Source organism: Salmo salar, chromosome 16 (genome assembly GCF_965601325.2).
Source record: "Salmo salar chromosome 16, fSalSal1, whole genome shotgun sequence".
NCBI lineage: Eukaryota > Metazoa > Chordata > Actinopteri > Salmoniformes > Salmonidae > Salmo > Salmo salar.
This window is the reverse complement of record NC_138306.1, coordinates 28,454,273-28,468,261: the sequence shown is the minus strand read 5'-3', so window position 1 is coordinate 28,468,261 and position 13,989 is coordinate 28,454,273. Positions and strand designations below refer to the sequence as shown.

The window sequence follows — 13,989 nt, the reverse complement described above, 5'->3', positions numbered from 1 at the left end:
TTCTGCCTCCATTTTAATCTTATAAGATAAAAGGTGCACACTGATTTAAAGTTTTAAAATAAATTTATTATTTTACAGTATTGTCTGGAACACATTTTTAAATTTCTATCAACAGCATATTTCCACACCAATGTGTAACACAGAAAGCCATTCAAGTTCCAGATGTTTTTTTCCATTTGTTTCATCACGAGACATTTGTTTTTTCCCCCACAAAAATGAGCATTTTGTATATTAAGCGCACTATCAACATTGTGTATGGATACCATAATGGTGTTACAACAAATGGCTGCTTCAGACAAGAGACCATGTCCGTGGCAAATCTACCCAATAGTCACAAACTGAACCTTCCCCCTACTCAGACTGGCAGGTACTACAACAGCCCTATGCCTTACTTTGAGACTGCGTAACTGCAATATTGTATACTACATCTCTCAATTTATATAGGCCTATGTATGCAGCAATTCAGCTTTTAGCTGCAAATGTGTACAATTCAAAATAAACCTTGCATATATACCTAGTTTGCAGGTTGTTTTAAAGCGAAGCACAGGGGGAAACGATATAGGGAATTTCCCAAGTCATTTTCTGCTCGGTCCGTGGTCCTGTCACATGTTGGGAGGTTGTCGTTCATCACTTTAGACCAGTGTGTAGCATGATGGATGGCACAGTCCTGGAGACACAAGGGCACTTTATTTCTGTCTAAAGTTTTTTAGGACAGATCCTGTTGCGATTCACCCATCAAAACCACAATGAGTATGCAGGGGCTGTGTTTGCGTTTGAGAAATGTTGCAGTCAGTTCCATGAAGGCTTGCATGGGGCATGAATTGTGAAGGATCCTAAAAAGAAAACTGTGCTAGTGTCTTCTCAGTGGTAATCGTTTGGAAAAATCTACTGGGGGGAGCATGAAGCCTAAAAAGTAATTGCATGAAGTCTGCTATTGGGGGATGTGAAATCGAATGTCCCAGCTCTACAAAGCAGAGAGTGGGTGCCACTAGACTGCTATTGTCCTCAGCTGTAGGGTTTGGCAATGTGGCCCAACATTGGTCAGATTCTTTGGCACATGGTGGCTACATCAGAAGGGCAATTTGAACATATTTTATTTTGCTTTTAACTCACTTAAAGATGTGGGCTGCATCAATACAATTATTTAACTCGGGATCAATAACAAAAATGTCTGCCAATGCAGAAACTTCAAATCAAGCTGGTAACATGGGTCCATGAAGTGATGACATGCGCAGAACCAGCCAACTCGAGTCTGAATGACACTGGCCGAATGATTCTTTCTGCATATTTCAAATACGACAGAATATGAAATGAACATCCTATGTTATCTAAACCTAGAACTGTAGTTGAAACTACTCACAGTATAAATGTAAAACAGAAGTAAATAAAAATAAAAGTTGGTTGGCTAACCATCATGAGAACTGCTTGAACGGTATCAGCTTTGGTAAGTGACATGAACAGAGGACACATTTACTTGACTGGCTTGTATGCATCGTTGTTTATGTTAATAAAAGCAATAATACTCAGCTGTATTCTAATTTACCCACACAGACTTACTGGGGGATGGCTCTGAATGAGTAAGTGCATTTTACTATCACATTTTAGTAATTTAGCAGACACTCTTGTCCAGAGCGATTTACAGTAGTGAGCAACTTACAGCAGTGAGTGATTACATTTTCGTACTGGTCCCCCGTGGGAATTGATCCCATAATCCTGGTGTTGCAAGTACCGTACTCTACCAACTGAGCCACGTCTGTACTGTATGGGTGTTTCCCTACAAAGTGTGCTTACAGAGTTAGGCCACCTCTGGGGATGTATGTTGAGTATGTCTCTCCCAGAGGTTTAGATGATGGTTTATTTTCAGATATGACCCCTTTTTCCTGTGAACACTATATTTATCAATCACAATGTTGTGGCAGCTAGAGCTGAAGTCACATTTCAGCACAAAACAAACAGACCGATGAGAAATCTACAATCCCAAATTACCTGTCTCTCACTCCCAATGAATGCCAGAGCGAGAGAGCAGATTCCAGTGTATACGAATGGGCAGACTCCACCACTTTAAATCATGCCTTTACAGTGAGTAAAAGCTCATCACATTGCTGTCAGCTGCTAGTGGCACTAACTTCCTTTATTAGTTTACATTTCTACTCAATATGGGGTCTTTTAATCATTCATGCAGTTTTGTAGCGCCCTGCACCCTTGGCGTAGCTGCTATAATACTCAATTTCAGACAGTTTAGCGATGCCTGGTGTGTTGTTACTGGCCAGGTTCTCTCGTTCGCTGAATTCAAAGTTGTCTTCATCATAGTCCTCCTGGTTCTCTATGTCAGGGGGGGCTTCTGAGGAAGGAAACACACAGAAACACACATGAGCCCATCCTGTCCACACACACACACACACACACACACACACACACACACACACACACACACACACACACACACACACACACACACACACACACACACACACACACACACACACACACACACCCTGTCCACACACACAAACATACAAGCCCATCCTGTCCACACAACCACACACACCCACACACACACACACACAGAGGACAGTACAGTCCTCCCCTGCCTCCCTATCCCTCTCTACCGATAGAGACAGGCATGTCTAGTCCAAGCAATTCTATATTTGCGAAACACAGAGGGAGGGGAGCGGCAGAGAAGCACCAAAACACTTGTCAGTAGATTACATACATGCTGAGTTAAAGTACATTAAGGGCAGACTGACTAAAAACACAATGAAACACGGAGCCCAATGAAATTTGTAGTGTATCTGAGACATAAACATTCTGTACCAAGAAACAAAAATCACATAACTGAATTAGCTCATTCAAGATCAAATCATAACTAACAAGGTACATAACTGAATTAGCTAATTCAAGATCAAATCATAACTAACAAGGTACATAACTGAATTAGCTAATTCAAGATCAAATCATAACTAACAAGGTGCATAACTGAATTAGCTAATTCAAGATCAAATCCTAACTAACAAGGTACATATCTGAATTAGCTAATTCAAGATCAAATCATAACTAACAAGGTGCATAACTGAATTAGCTAATTCAAGATCAAATCCTAACTAACAAGGTGCATAACTGAATTAGCTCATTCAAGATCAAATCCTAACTAACAAGGTACATAACTGAAGGATAGTATCAATGAATAATGTTAGTCACCTTGTCCGTCTGGTGAAGCATCCAGGATGCCGTGTTTGACCTTCATGTGTCGGCTCAGATTGCCCTTCAGGTTGAACTTGCTGGAGCAGTAAGGACACTTGAAGGGCTTGCTGCCAGCGTGGAGGTGCATGTGGCCCAGGAGGTTGTACATTCTGTTGAAAGATTTGCCACACACCTGGAACACAAGAGAACAACACTCAATCTCAACACTCTGGAAACAGTGGAACTCAGACCCATGCTGTCTATAGAGACCTACTCTTCTTACCTTGCATTTGAAAGGCTTGACAGGCAGGTGGACGATCATGTGTGTTTTGAGGGTCTGTTTCTGGACAAAGGTCTTGAAGCAGACGTGACACTGGAAGGGCCTGATGCTGGCGTGGATCAGCATGTGCCTCTTGAGGTTAGCAGAGAGGGTGAACTCCCGGGCACACACATCACATTTGAATTCCTTCATACTCTGGGAAAATAAAGAGGATTGGCTCTTTAATTCATTTGGTTGAATAAAGTTGGTTTTATTGTTGATAAACAGCAAGTTACGGTTTGAACAGCAAGTTACACGTTGAAATTAACACTAAGATTGGTGGTTGTTATAGTCATTTATCAGACGATCAAGCTTTCACACAAAAACACACAGACATTATAGGTCAAGAGGTGTAACTGCCGTAGGGTAGATGTGAAATCCTTGCATACTGGCTGCAACTTGATACATACACGTTAGCACCACCAAGTGTTGGCTCTCTAAGCTTGTGATACTCTCACAATATGGAGAGGTGCATGATTAGTATTGAAAAGCATGTTAAAACATTAACATGAATGTTTGGATACACCTACATTCTGATGAACGCTAAAAATAAATCAAATTGTTTGTGACAATATGTGTAAGCCAAAATTTAAGTAAATACTCTGTTAATGTGACACTACAATTTCTCTGACTGAGGCTCTAGGCCTAGGATGAATCAGTGTAGAGATCGGAGCAGTGGAGGCTGCTGAGGGGAGGACGGCTCATAATAATGGCTGGAACGAAGCTAATGGAATGGCATCAAACCTTGTGTTTGATACCATTCCACTTATTCCACTCCAGCCATTACCACGGGCCCGTCCTCCCCAATTAAGGTGCCACCAACCTCCTGTGGATCAAAGCATAGACTGTAGCATCAGGCATGAAGGGTGGTATGTGTTTGTATGACAACTCACAGCACAAAGCACATGCTGGAGTAGGTCAGACCAAACACAACAAACCAAGCATTTTGAAGGTTATGTTTACACTGCAACTGCTTCAGGCAATAGGAATGATCTACCATTAAGTATTTTGATATATCTCTGAGTTCACCTAACCCTGTCTGTCTCTGCCTGTTAATTCATTCAAGTTACTGGGAATTCATAGAAACAGCTCAGAGAGTGTTGTTCAGTGAGCAGCATGCTATGGATCTTTTCTCAGGGTTTATCGCATCAATCAAGAAATGTGTGATTCATTAGAAGCGGAGATCTTGATGACCTTCTAGAGCTGGTGTGACCCCTGGGTGACCCTGTGAGAGCCTGGACTACTCTGATACTCTGAGCTGGAGTTAGAACAGGGGTTGGTACAGAATAATGTAATATATGGAAAATCAAGTCAGTGGGGGTTTAGTACCTGGTCGGCGAGGGCCTGTGGTGTCAGTACCTTGTGAGTGAGGGAATGCTGCTTGAGGTGATGGATCTGGACAAACTCCATTCCACACTCTGGGCAGACGTAGGGCCTTACGTTCTGGTGCTTCATGAGATGGTTCTGCAGCTGGCTGCGGTAGGCAAAGGACTTGTTGCACTCAGTGCACTGGTAGGTGGTGGGGCCCTGGTGACTGGTCTGGTGGCGCTTCAGGTAGGCGTGGGTGGGGAACTCCATGGCGCACTGGGAACACACATGGCAGTGGCCGTTTTCGTGTTTGTTCTCGTGGGACCGGAGCTCGCTGGGGTAGGCGAAGCCTCGGCCACAGAAGCGGCAGCTGTAGGGCTTGACGTCCGAGTGCTGCAGCATGTGCCTCTTCAGGTGGCTGGTCTGGGTGAAGGCCTTCTTACACACGGTGCACTTGTGTGGCCGGGTGCCCTGGTGGGTGAGCAGGTGGGTCTGGAGGTGGCTGGGCTGCTTGAACAGCTTTCCGCAGTGCAGGCACTCATGGGGCTTAATGCCGTTGTGGCCCAGGATGTGGGTGACCAGGTTGTACTTGGAGGTATAAGACTTCTCACACATGCGGCACTTCCATCTCTTCAGGCCCTCTCCCACATCCACGCAGTAGGACTCATCTATCTGGACGTTGACGTCCAGCCGGTCGATCTGCATGCGCCTGGCTATCCCCTCAGCGTCTGCAGCCCACAACATGCCCTGGCTGCTCTCGTCATAGTCCCCCACGGCCATGTCAGCAGACTCATAGGCCACCTCGCTGGACTCAAAGTAGCGGTTCATGACGGGACTGGGACTGTCTCCCCTGTCTCCTCCAGTCTTGAGGTTCAACACTCCTTCTTCCTCCTCAGCTACCTCCCCTTCTTGTCCCTCTCCTCCTCCCTCCCTCCTCTCCTCTGGCCCCTGCTCTGGCCGTGCGTCTGTCTGGGTCTGACTGGACGTCTCTCTCACACACACAGCACAGTTACCACAGCTCTGCTCCTCCTTCAGAGGCCCTCTGTGAGTGGCTGGCTCATCTGTCTTGCCTGGGCTGCTACGGCTCTTCACCATGTGGATGCAGGACGGAGGGGTGTCAGACTCTCCCCGCTCCCCTTTGACCTGAGTCTGTATGTTGGGGACTCTGTGAGGGGGCTCCCCTGGCGCTCCTCCTTCACTCCTGGGTCTCCTGGTCCTCCCTCTGGGTCCGGGGCGCCTCCTCTCACTGCTGTGGGGCTCCGACTCCCCTACAGGCTCAGCCAGGTAGTCCCCGTTGGCCCCAATCAGCTGGTCAGCGTACTCATACTCCATGCCCTCTGGAGTAGGAGGGGTCCTGCCATAGTCCCTGTGCTCGCCCATGTAGAAGCCATTGGGAGCGATGGTGGCTCCAAATATCTCATTCTGGGAGATAAGGCCCAGGACAGCAGCCTGGGCCAGTGACAGCACCACCACGGGTTCTGTCTGTGTTCCTGCATCCACCTGGCCCTCCACCACCTTGGGGTAGCACCGCACCAGACGGCCACTCTCCTCCTCCTAACAGAGAACACACACACAATACTGATCAGGTCAGCACACAGCAGCAGACCACACCACACAAAGACATGTATTCAACATTGTGAGATTGCTTTATAATATACTGCCATTGTATAAGTCACATATTGCTTAAGTACAAGGACTGACTGTCAGATCTCTCTAAGTGATACGTATTCCTAAGAAATCAATGGTAGGTGTGTGTGGTGGGAATAATGATTGATAGTTCATAAGATCCCTGAAGTGGTCTGACACATTTGTTTTTTATGCAACTCCCTACAGCCTGCTAAAGACAGTCAGCTGCATTCTGACAACGTCTTGCTTCTTTGCTCTGAATCCAGCAGAGAACATTAGATGGAGGAGATAAGGCAGATCGGTACTCGAGCCCCGTTTCCTTCCTTGACAGCCTTTAAAATCATAAGGAACACAAATGGGATGCAGGCCTAACCAGGAAGTGGACTTCCGTGGCCTGTCCACAGAGCTTCCTGTGGAGTCCAGAGTGTCCCTGGCCAGGCTGACCATACTGGGTTCATCATCACTGGGCTGGAGGTTGGGGCTATCTATCAGTCCCATTCATGAGGAGCAAGCCTAGCCGTCTGCCTTGCACTGCTAATAGTAGGCTAACACCAAACACATGGTCTCCTCTCACAGTTCACCTCCACTGCCACAGGGCTTCCGTTACAAGGTGGTACATGACATACTCAGTTATAACCATGACAGAAATATGATTGAGAGGACAACTGATTAAGTATGCAATACTTATACATAAGAGTATTGTTATGGTATACACCAAAAAGCAGCATTATGGTCTACAAATGATTGTGTTTGCCCTCTAGATGATTGAAAAGGCAAAACAGAGTAGAACTAGAAGAAGGCTAAATGCTGGCACAACCAAGCTCCAGCTCCATAATAAATGACAGGTCCCTAGTGTACCCCAATACCTTCAGGTAATTCCCTTCAAACCTGGTGTAATGATGGGAAAATACATGAGATAGACCCTAGCCTCTTTATACACCTTAGTCTAGGACCCTCAAACTCAACTCTGGAACTCGTAGCCAGTTCCACTGCATTGTTCCCCTTTAATCAGGATCTGATTTAGATCTAGGACACCAGGTGGGTGCAATTAATTATCAGGTAAAATAGAAAACCAGAAGGCTCCGGACTTCGTAAGGTAAGAGTTGAGTACCCCTGGTCTAGGACATACACTACAACAGATTATGAGCTGCTATCTTTCATAATACAATACTGAGGAAAGAGACAGAGAGGGGATGGAGACAGAAAAAAAGGAGGAAGAGAAAGGAGGGAAAGAGGGAAGAGTGGGGGGGTAGACCTGGATGCCCTGGTAACCACATCATTTATAATTACTCCTTTTAAAGTAGTCAGACAGAGACAGACTTTGTGTTTGTGAGAGGAACACAGAGAGTGAGGTGTGTATCTCTCTTTCTGTGTGTGTGTGTGTGTGTGTGTGTGTGTGTGTGTGTGTGTGTGTGTGTGTGTGTGTGTGTGTGTGTGTGTGTGTGTGTGTGTGTGTGTGTGTGTGTGTGTGTGTGTGTGTGTGTGTGTGAGAGAGAGAGAAAGTAGGAAAGGGAGGAAAAGAAAGAGAAAGCGAGATGTGGGCAGGGGAGGAGTGGAGGGAGAGGGAGCGAAATGAGATGCAGAGGCTGAAAGATAAAGAAAGGGGGGGAGGGGAAGGGAGAGATTGAGTGAGCATGTGAGAGAGATGGGGAGAGGGAGAGAAAGGAAAAGGAGAGGGAGGGGTGTGGGAGGAGTGAGAGAGACAGAGAGACAGAGTGAGTGAGTGAGTGAGAGAAAGGAGGGGAGGTAGAGAGGGGGAAGGAAGGAGAAAAGCACGACAAAATGAAAGGCAGGCAAAATGAAAGACAAAAAGACAAATGACAGAGAAACAGAAAGGCAAGATAGTAATTGCAAGTCTATACTTCTACATTTGAAGTTGTATGTGAAAGAAGGTTTAAGACACAATATCAAACAATCAGAACAATATGAATACAGCTTAGCAGAGGTGTGACAGAGACAGAGAGGAGAGAATAGTTAGTAGTCTAGTCTGGTGGTCTACTCTTAGCTGTAAAATATGTTCTTGCTGCAGTACTGTATAAATGTAGAAAAGTAATCTCCTTTGACTTAGAGAGAGACAGTGTAACCACCTTTAAATCAACATACAACAACCCCACTGAACTAGTATTGTAATCACGGTCTCAGTTTAGGCTAACAACTCACCACATTGTTCCTGGTGTGATGTTTGAGGTGTTTCAGGGATCTCATCCTTCAGGAGAACTGAGTGGAGTAAAAAAAATCCGGCTCCTATTTATATCTGTGGGAGAGTGGGGCGGTCCCACGACTCATCCTCCTCCTACTGTTGCTGTTATCAGAACTGACTGTGCCTGCCTGCCCCCCCCCCCCCCCCCACACACACACACACCATTTCTTTCTTTCTCCCTCCCTCCCTCCCTCCCTCCCTCCCTCCCAGAGCTCACTTCTCTTTATCTCTCTCCCCCTCTCCTTTTTCTTTCTCTTCCTAGTCTCTCTCTCTCTCTCTTTCACTCACACAGACACACCGACAAACACACGCACATACAGCGCACACATTTTATCTCTCTTTCTCACACACAATTCAGCATGACCCTTCAACAGACGTTTGTCTTTAAGGCACACAGAAACCCAAGCCTATCTTCTCTTTATCACACTCATACTTTGCATTTCCTTTAGCAAGCCTAATCAAACACACAAACAATTATAACATCTAATCGGTAGTTCACGTACATACACAGACACACACATTCACACACATGCACACAGTATAGGTGGATGTGTCTCTGTCAGTGGCTAACTGTCAAATAAGATATGCTAACATTTTAACTTTCCAGAGAACATGTATATTTCTGTCTTTATTTATTACATTTAATTAATTAAACGCGAGACAGTTTGAAGTGTACAATGTCTGAGATTCAGTAGAAAAATGAGTGACAAAAGAAAGAGAAGGAGAAAGAAAGGAGAGAAAAGCAGTCAGGAAAGAGAGGGAGGGAGTGAGACAGACGTGGGGGAGAGAGAATAAGGAAGAAAGAGGGAGAGGGAGGGGGAGTGAGGCAGAGAGGAGGGAGGACGGTGGGGTGAGGGAGACAGAGACAGAAAGAAAAAGAGAGAGAGGAAAGAGAGATGGGGGAGGGGGAGGGAAGAACAGAATGCAGCAAAAAAGGAGGAAGAAGGGAAAGGAGAGACGGGGAGAGCAAAAGCATAAGAAAGGATGTGGTAAAAGAAAGAGAAAAAGAAAGAATGAAAGAAAGAAAAGAAAAGAGGAGGGAGGGAGGGAGGAGTGCTCTAGAGGGGGTGGGGATGGGGAAGAGAGATAAAGAGGGGGAGGGCTGAAAGAACATGCAGTGAAAGAGGGAGAAGGGGAAGGGAGGGCTAGAGGAAAGAAGGAGAGGGAAAAAGAGAACAAAAAAGGGGCATGGTGGAGTGTGAAATAAAAAGAAGAGTCCATCAGCAAGAGAGAGAGAGGGGGAGTGCAGAATGAAGGAGAGAGGGGTGAGAGCAAGGGGAATGGAGAGAGAGGAAAAGAGATAGAGGGAGGGAGCGAGCAAGAGAGTGAGGAAAAGGAAAAACAGCAAGGGAAGACATTAACTATTGAACTTCCAGATTTCTTTTAGGCTGTGTTCAGAAAGAGTGCGGCAAAGTATCTGCGGGCTGGGCTTTGGGTGTGTGTGTGGGAAGGCAGTCAGTGGTCGAGCTGATCTTGATAAAGAGACAGGTATTATGAACATGCTTCTCTTTAATTCAGAAACAACTGATCAATATCCCTGATAGGGGGCTACTATCACAGCACACACACCGACACACAAACACACAGTCTACAGTAAATAAGCACATGCTAATCCTGATTGTATGGAGGCAGGCTGTGCATAATATTCTCCACTAAATAACAGGAAAGGGCAAACCTTGAAAACCTTGATAAATAATCAGTGGTTGGGAGTGCTGAGAATGAGAGAGAGATAGAGAGAGGAAGGGAGAAGGAGATACGGAGATAGGGAGTGAGAGCGAGGGAAGGAGGGGGAGAGAGAGATTGAGTGAGGGTGTGATTGAGGGGGAGAGATAGCAGGAAGTCAAGAGAGAAAATAGGAGAGAAAATAGAAGGAGAGCAAGGGAAGAAACAAAGAGATAAGAGGCTGAAAGACAAAGAAACCACATGGAAGAAACAACAAGGGACACGTACATAAAACAACACAGAACTAGCCTATGGGGAAAATGAAAAAGACGACAAAAGTTTTGGGAAGGAACACACATTCTCTGTTCCAGGCCCGCATTTTTACAACACCAGAAGAAATATATAGTTACATACCTCAATATTATTTTGGACAATATTATATCGATACTTTAACTCCAAGTATCGATTTGTACTTGGAGTATCGAGGTAACGTTAGCTAAGTAGTGTTAGCTAAGTAGTGTTAGCTAGCACTAGTCAGCTGTACCAAAACTCTGGTATTTCTCATCTTATACCTTGTTCTCCACTTTATTTCTAACTAATGAGCCAACATGTTTTCAGTACTTTTATTTCGATGACTGATCAAAACGAATTTTCTAATGCTCTCTCTTGTCTCTGTAGCAGACATAATGAGCATTAATATTATGTTTGTAACACCAAATCGCAATACAATTGCTCTATCGAATTGTAGTAAAACAGAATCGTGAGAATCGCAATACATATCGTATCGGCACGTAAGTATGGTGATAATATTATATCGTGAGGTCCCTGGCAGTTCCCAGCCCTATCCAATTGTCCATTTGCCGGTAAATGTGGGGCTGCTGTTGGAAACCAGCGCTAATATGATAGATAGAGAGAGAAACATACAATGAATAATGAGAGCCTGCTCATGTCACTCCTCTCTGTGTTTCCACAGGTTTCCACATGCATCACATACTGAGAGAAACAGAGGGAAGTGAGCCATGGCCCAGCTCTCACTAGTGTATCTACTAACACTCAACTGGGGTTTCCACTGTGTGTGTGTGTGTGTGTGTGTGTGTGTGTGTGTGTGTGTGTGTGTGTGTGTGTGTGTGTGTGTGTGTGTGTGTGTGTGTGTGTGTGTGTGTGTGTGTGTGTGTGTGCGAGCGCTTCTGCGAACAGGCGCACACTGACATCAACACACACTTTCAGGTCCCTCCACCACCCTACAGCTCTGAAACAACACACTTGACATGGGTGTCTGTGTAAGTTACTTTAAAAATGTTCGTTTAAATTTCCTCACAGACTGGTTCTTTACATCTGTAATAAGAACCATAATATAGCCAACAGTATCATATCTCAGTGATAGTCAGATTTGATACAATTTATTCTGGGAGAGAGAGAAACTCAGCTACCAGGGGTCAGGATGGACTTCTAGTATTGAGTAATTATTATGTGAGACACTCATTGACACATGCAGAAACAGTCTCAGGTTAGTCTCAGGTTAGTCCTTCTCCATACATTGAGTGTACCAAACATTAGGAACAACTTCTTAATATTGAGTTGCACCCCCCTGCCCTTTTGCCCTCAGAATACCTACATTTGTCTCTCATGGACTCTGCAAGGTGTCGACTGCTTTCCACAGGGATGCTGGCCCATGTTGACTCCAGTGCTTCCCACAGTTGTGTCAAGTTGGCTGGTTGTCCTTTGGGTGTTGGACCATTCTTCATACACATAGCAAAATGTTGAGTGTGAAGAATCCAGCAGCGTTGCAGTTCTTGACACAAACCGGTGCACCTGGCACCTACTATCATATCCCGTTCAAAGCCGCTTAAATCTTTTGTCTTGCCCATTCACCCTCTTAACGGCACACACACGCAATCCATGTCTCTATTATCTCAAGGCTTAAAAATCCTTCTTTAAGCTGTCTCCTCCCCTCATCTACACTAATTGAAATGGCATCAATAAGGCATCACAGCTTACACCTGGATTCACCTGGTCAGTCTAAGTCATGGAAAGAGCAGGTGTTCTTAATGTTTTGTACAATCAGTTTATGTTCCCCTGCCTCCCGTGTATTGAGCTCACACATGTTTCATGAGCTGAAATAAAAGATCCCTGAAATGTTCCATATGCACAAAAAGCTTATTTCTCTCATATGTTGTGCACAAATTAGTTTATATCCCTGTTAGTGAGCATTTCTCCTTTGCCAAGATAATCCATTCACTTGACAGGTGTGCTATATCAAGAAGCTGATTAAACAGCATGATCATTACACATGTGCATCTTGTGCTGGGGACAATAAAATGGCACTCTAAAATGTGCAGTTTTGTCACACAACACAATGCCACAGATGTCTCAAGTTTTAATGGACTGTGCAACTGGCATATTGACTGCAGGAATGTCCACCAGAGCTGTTGCCAGAGATTCATTTATCTATCATAAGCCGCATCCAATGTCATTTTAGAGAATTAGGCAGTACGTCCAACCGGCCTCACAATCACGGACCACGTGTAACCATGCCAAACCAGGACCTCCACATCAGTCTTCTTCATCTGTGGGATTGTCTGAGACCTGCCACCTAGACAGCTGATGAAACTGTGGGTTTGCACAATTAAATAATTTCTGCACAAACTGTCAGAAACCGTCTCAGGGAAGCTCATCTGCGTGCTCATCGTCCTCACCAGGGTCATGACCTGACTTCATTTCAGCTTCGTAACCGACTTCATTGGGCAAATGCTCACCTTCGATGGCCACTGGAGAAGTGTGCTCTTCACAGATGAATCCTGGTTTCAACTGTACTGGGCAGATGGCAGACAGCGTGTATGGCATTGTGTGGGCGAGCAGTTTGCTGATGTCAACATCGTGAACAGAGTGCCCCATGGTGGCGGTGGGGTTATGTTGTGGGCATGCATAAACTATGGACAATGAACACAACTGCATTTTATCGATGGCAATTTGAATGCACAGAGATACCGTGATGAGATCCTGAGGCCCATCGTCGTGCCATTCATCCGCCACCATCACCTCATTTTTCAGCATGCTAGTCGGCGTGCTGGCATAATTTTCATCAATATACAGTACCAGTCAAAAGTTTGGCTACAAGGGTTATTCTTTATTTTCACTATTCTCTACATTGTAGAATAATAGTGAAGACATCAAAACTATGAAATAACACATATGGAATCATGTAGTAACCAAAAAATTGTTAAACAAATCTAAATATATTTTAGATTTTTCAAAGTAGCCACCCTTTGCCTTGATGACAGCTTTGCACACTCTTGGCATTCTCTCAACCAGCTTCACCTGGAATGATTTTCCAACAGTCTTGAAGGAGTTCCCACATATGCTGAGCACTTGTTGGTTGCTTTTCCTTCACTCTGCGGTCCAACTCTTCCCAAACCATCTCAACTGGTGATTGTGGAGGCAATGTCATCTGATGCAGAACTCCATCACTCTCCTTCTTGGTCAAATAGCCCTTACACAGCCTGGAGCTGTGTTGAGTCATTGTCCAGTTGAAAACCCAAATTCTAGTCCCACTAAGCACCCTCGACAACTACTGTGATTATTATTATTTGACCATGCTGGTCATTTATGAACATTTGAACATCTTGGCCATGTTCTGTTATAATCTCCACCCGGCACAGCCAGAAGAGGACTGGCCACCCCTCATAGCCTGGTT

The 13,989-nt window shown here is 45.0% G+C and overlaps 1 protein-coding gene across 2 annotated transcripts; it reads right to left on the bottom strand.

The window, feature by feature from the left end:
* Positions 1 to 44: 44 nt before the first annotated feature.
* Positions 45 to 8,687, bottom strand: LOC106573484 (uncharacterized). 2 transcript variants are annotated; one of them, XM_014148570.3, is made up of 5 exons: positions 8,594 to 8,687; positions 4,829 to 6,361; positions 3,464 to 3,655; positions 3,199 to 3,373; positions 45 to 2,341 (listed from the first exon to the last, which is right to left on the bottom strand). In XM_014148570.3, the coding sequence occupies exons 1-5, from the start codon at positions 8,636 to 8,638 to the stop codon at positions 2,175 to 2,177; spliced, it is 2,112 nt and encodes a 703-aa protein (XP_014004045.1). In that variant the 5' UTR covers positions 8,639 to 8,687; the 3' UTR covers positions 45 to 2,174. The 2 variants fall into 2 exon arrangements, with proteins under 2 accessions (XP_014004045.1, XP_014004046.1); XM_014148571.3 differs by having other exon boundaries at positions 4,859 to 6,361.
* Between the last annotated feature and the right edge of the window lie 5,302 nt (positions 8,688 to 13,989).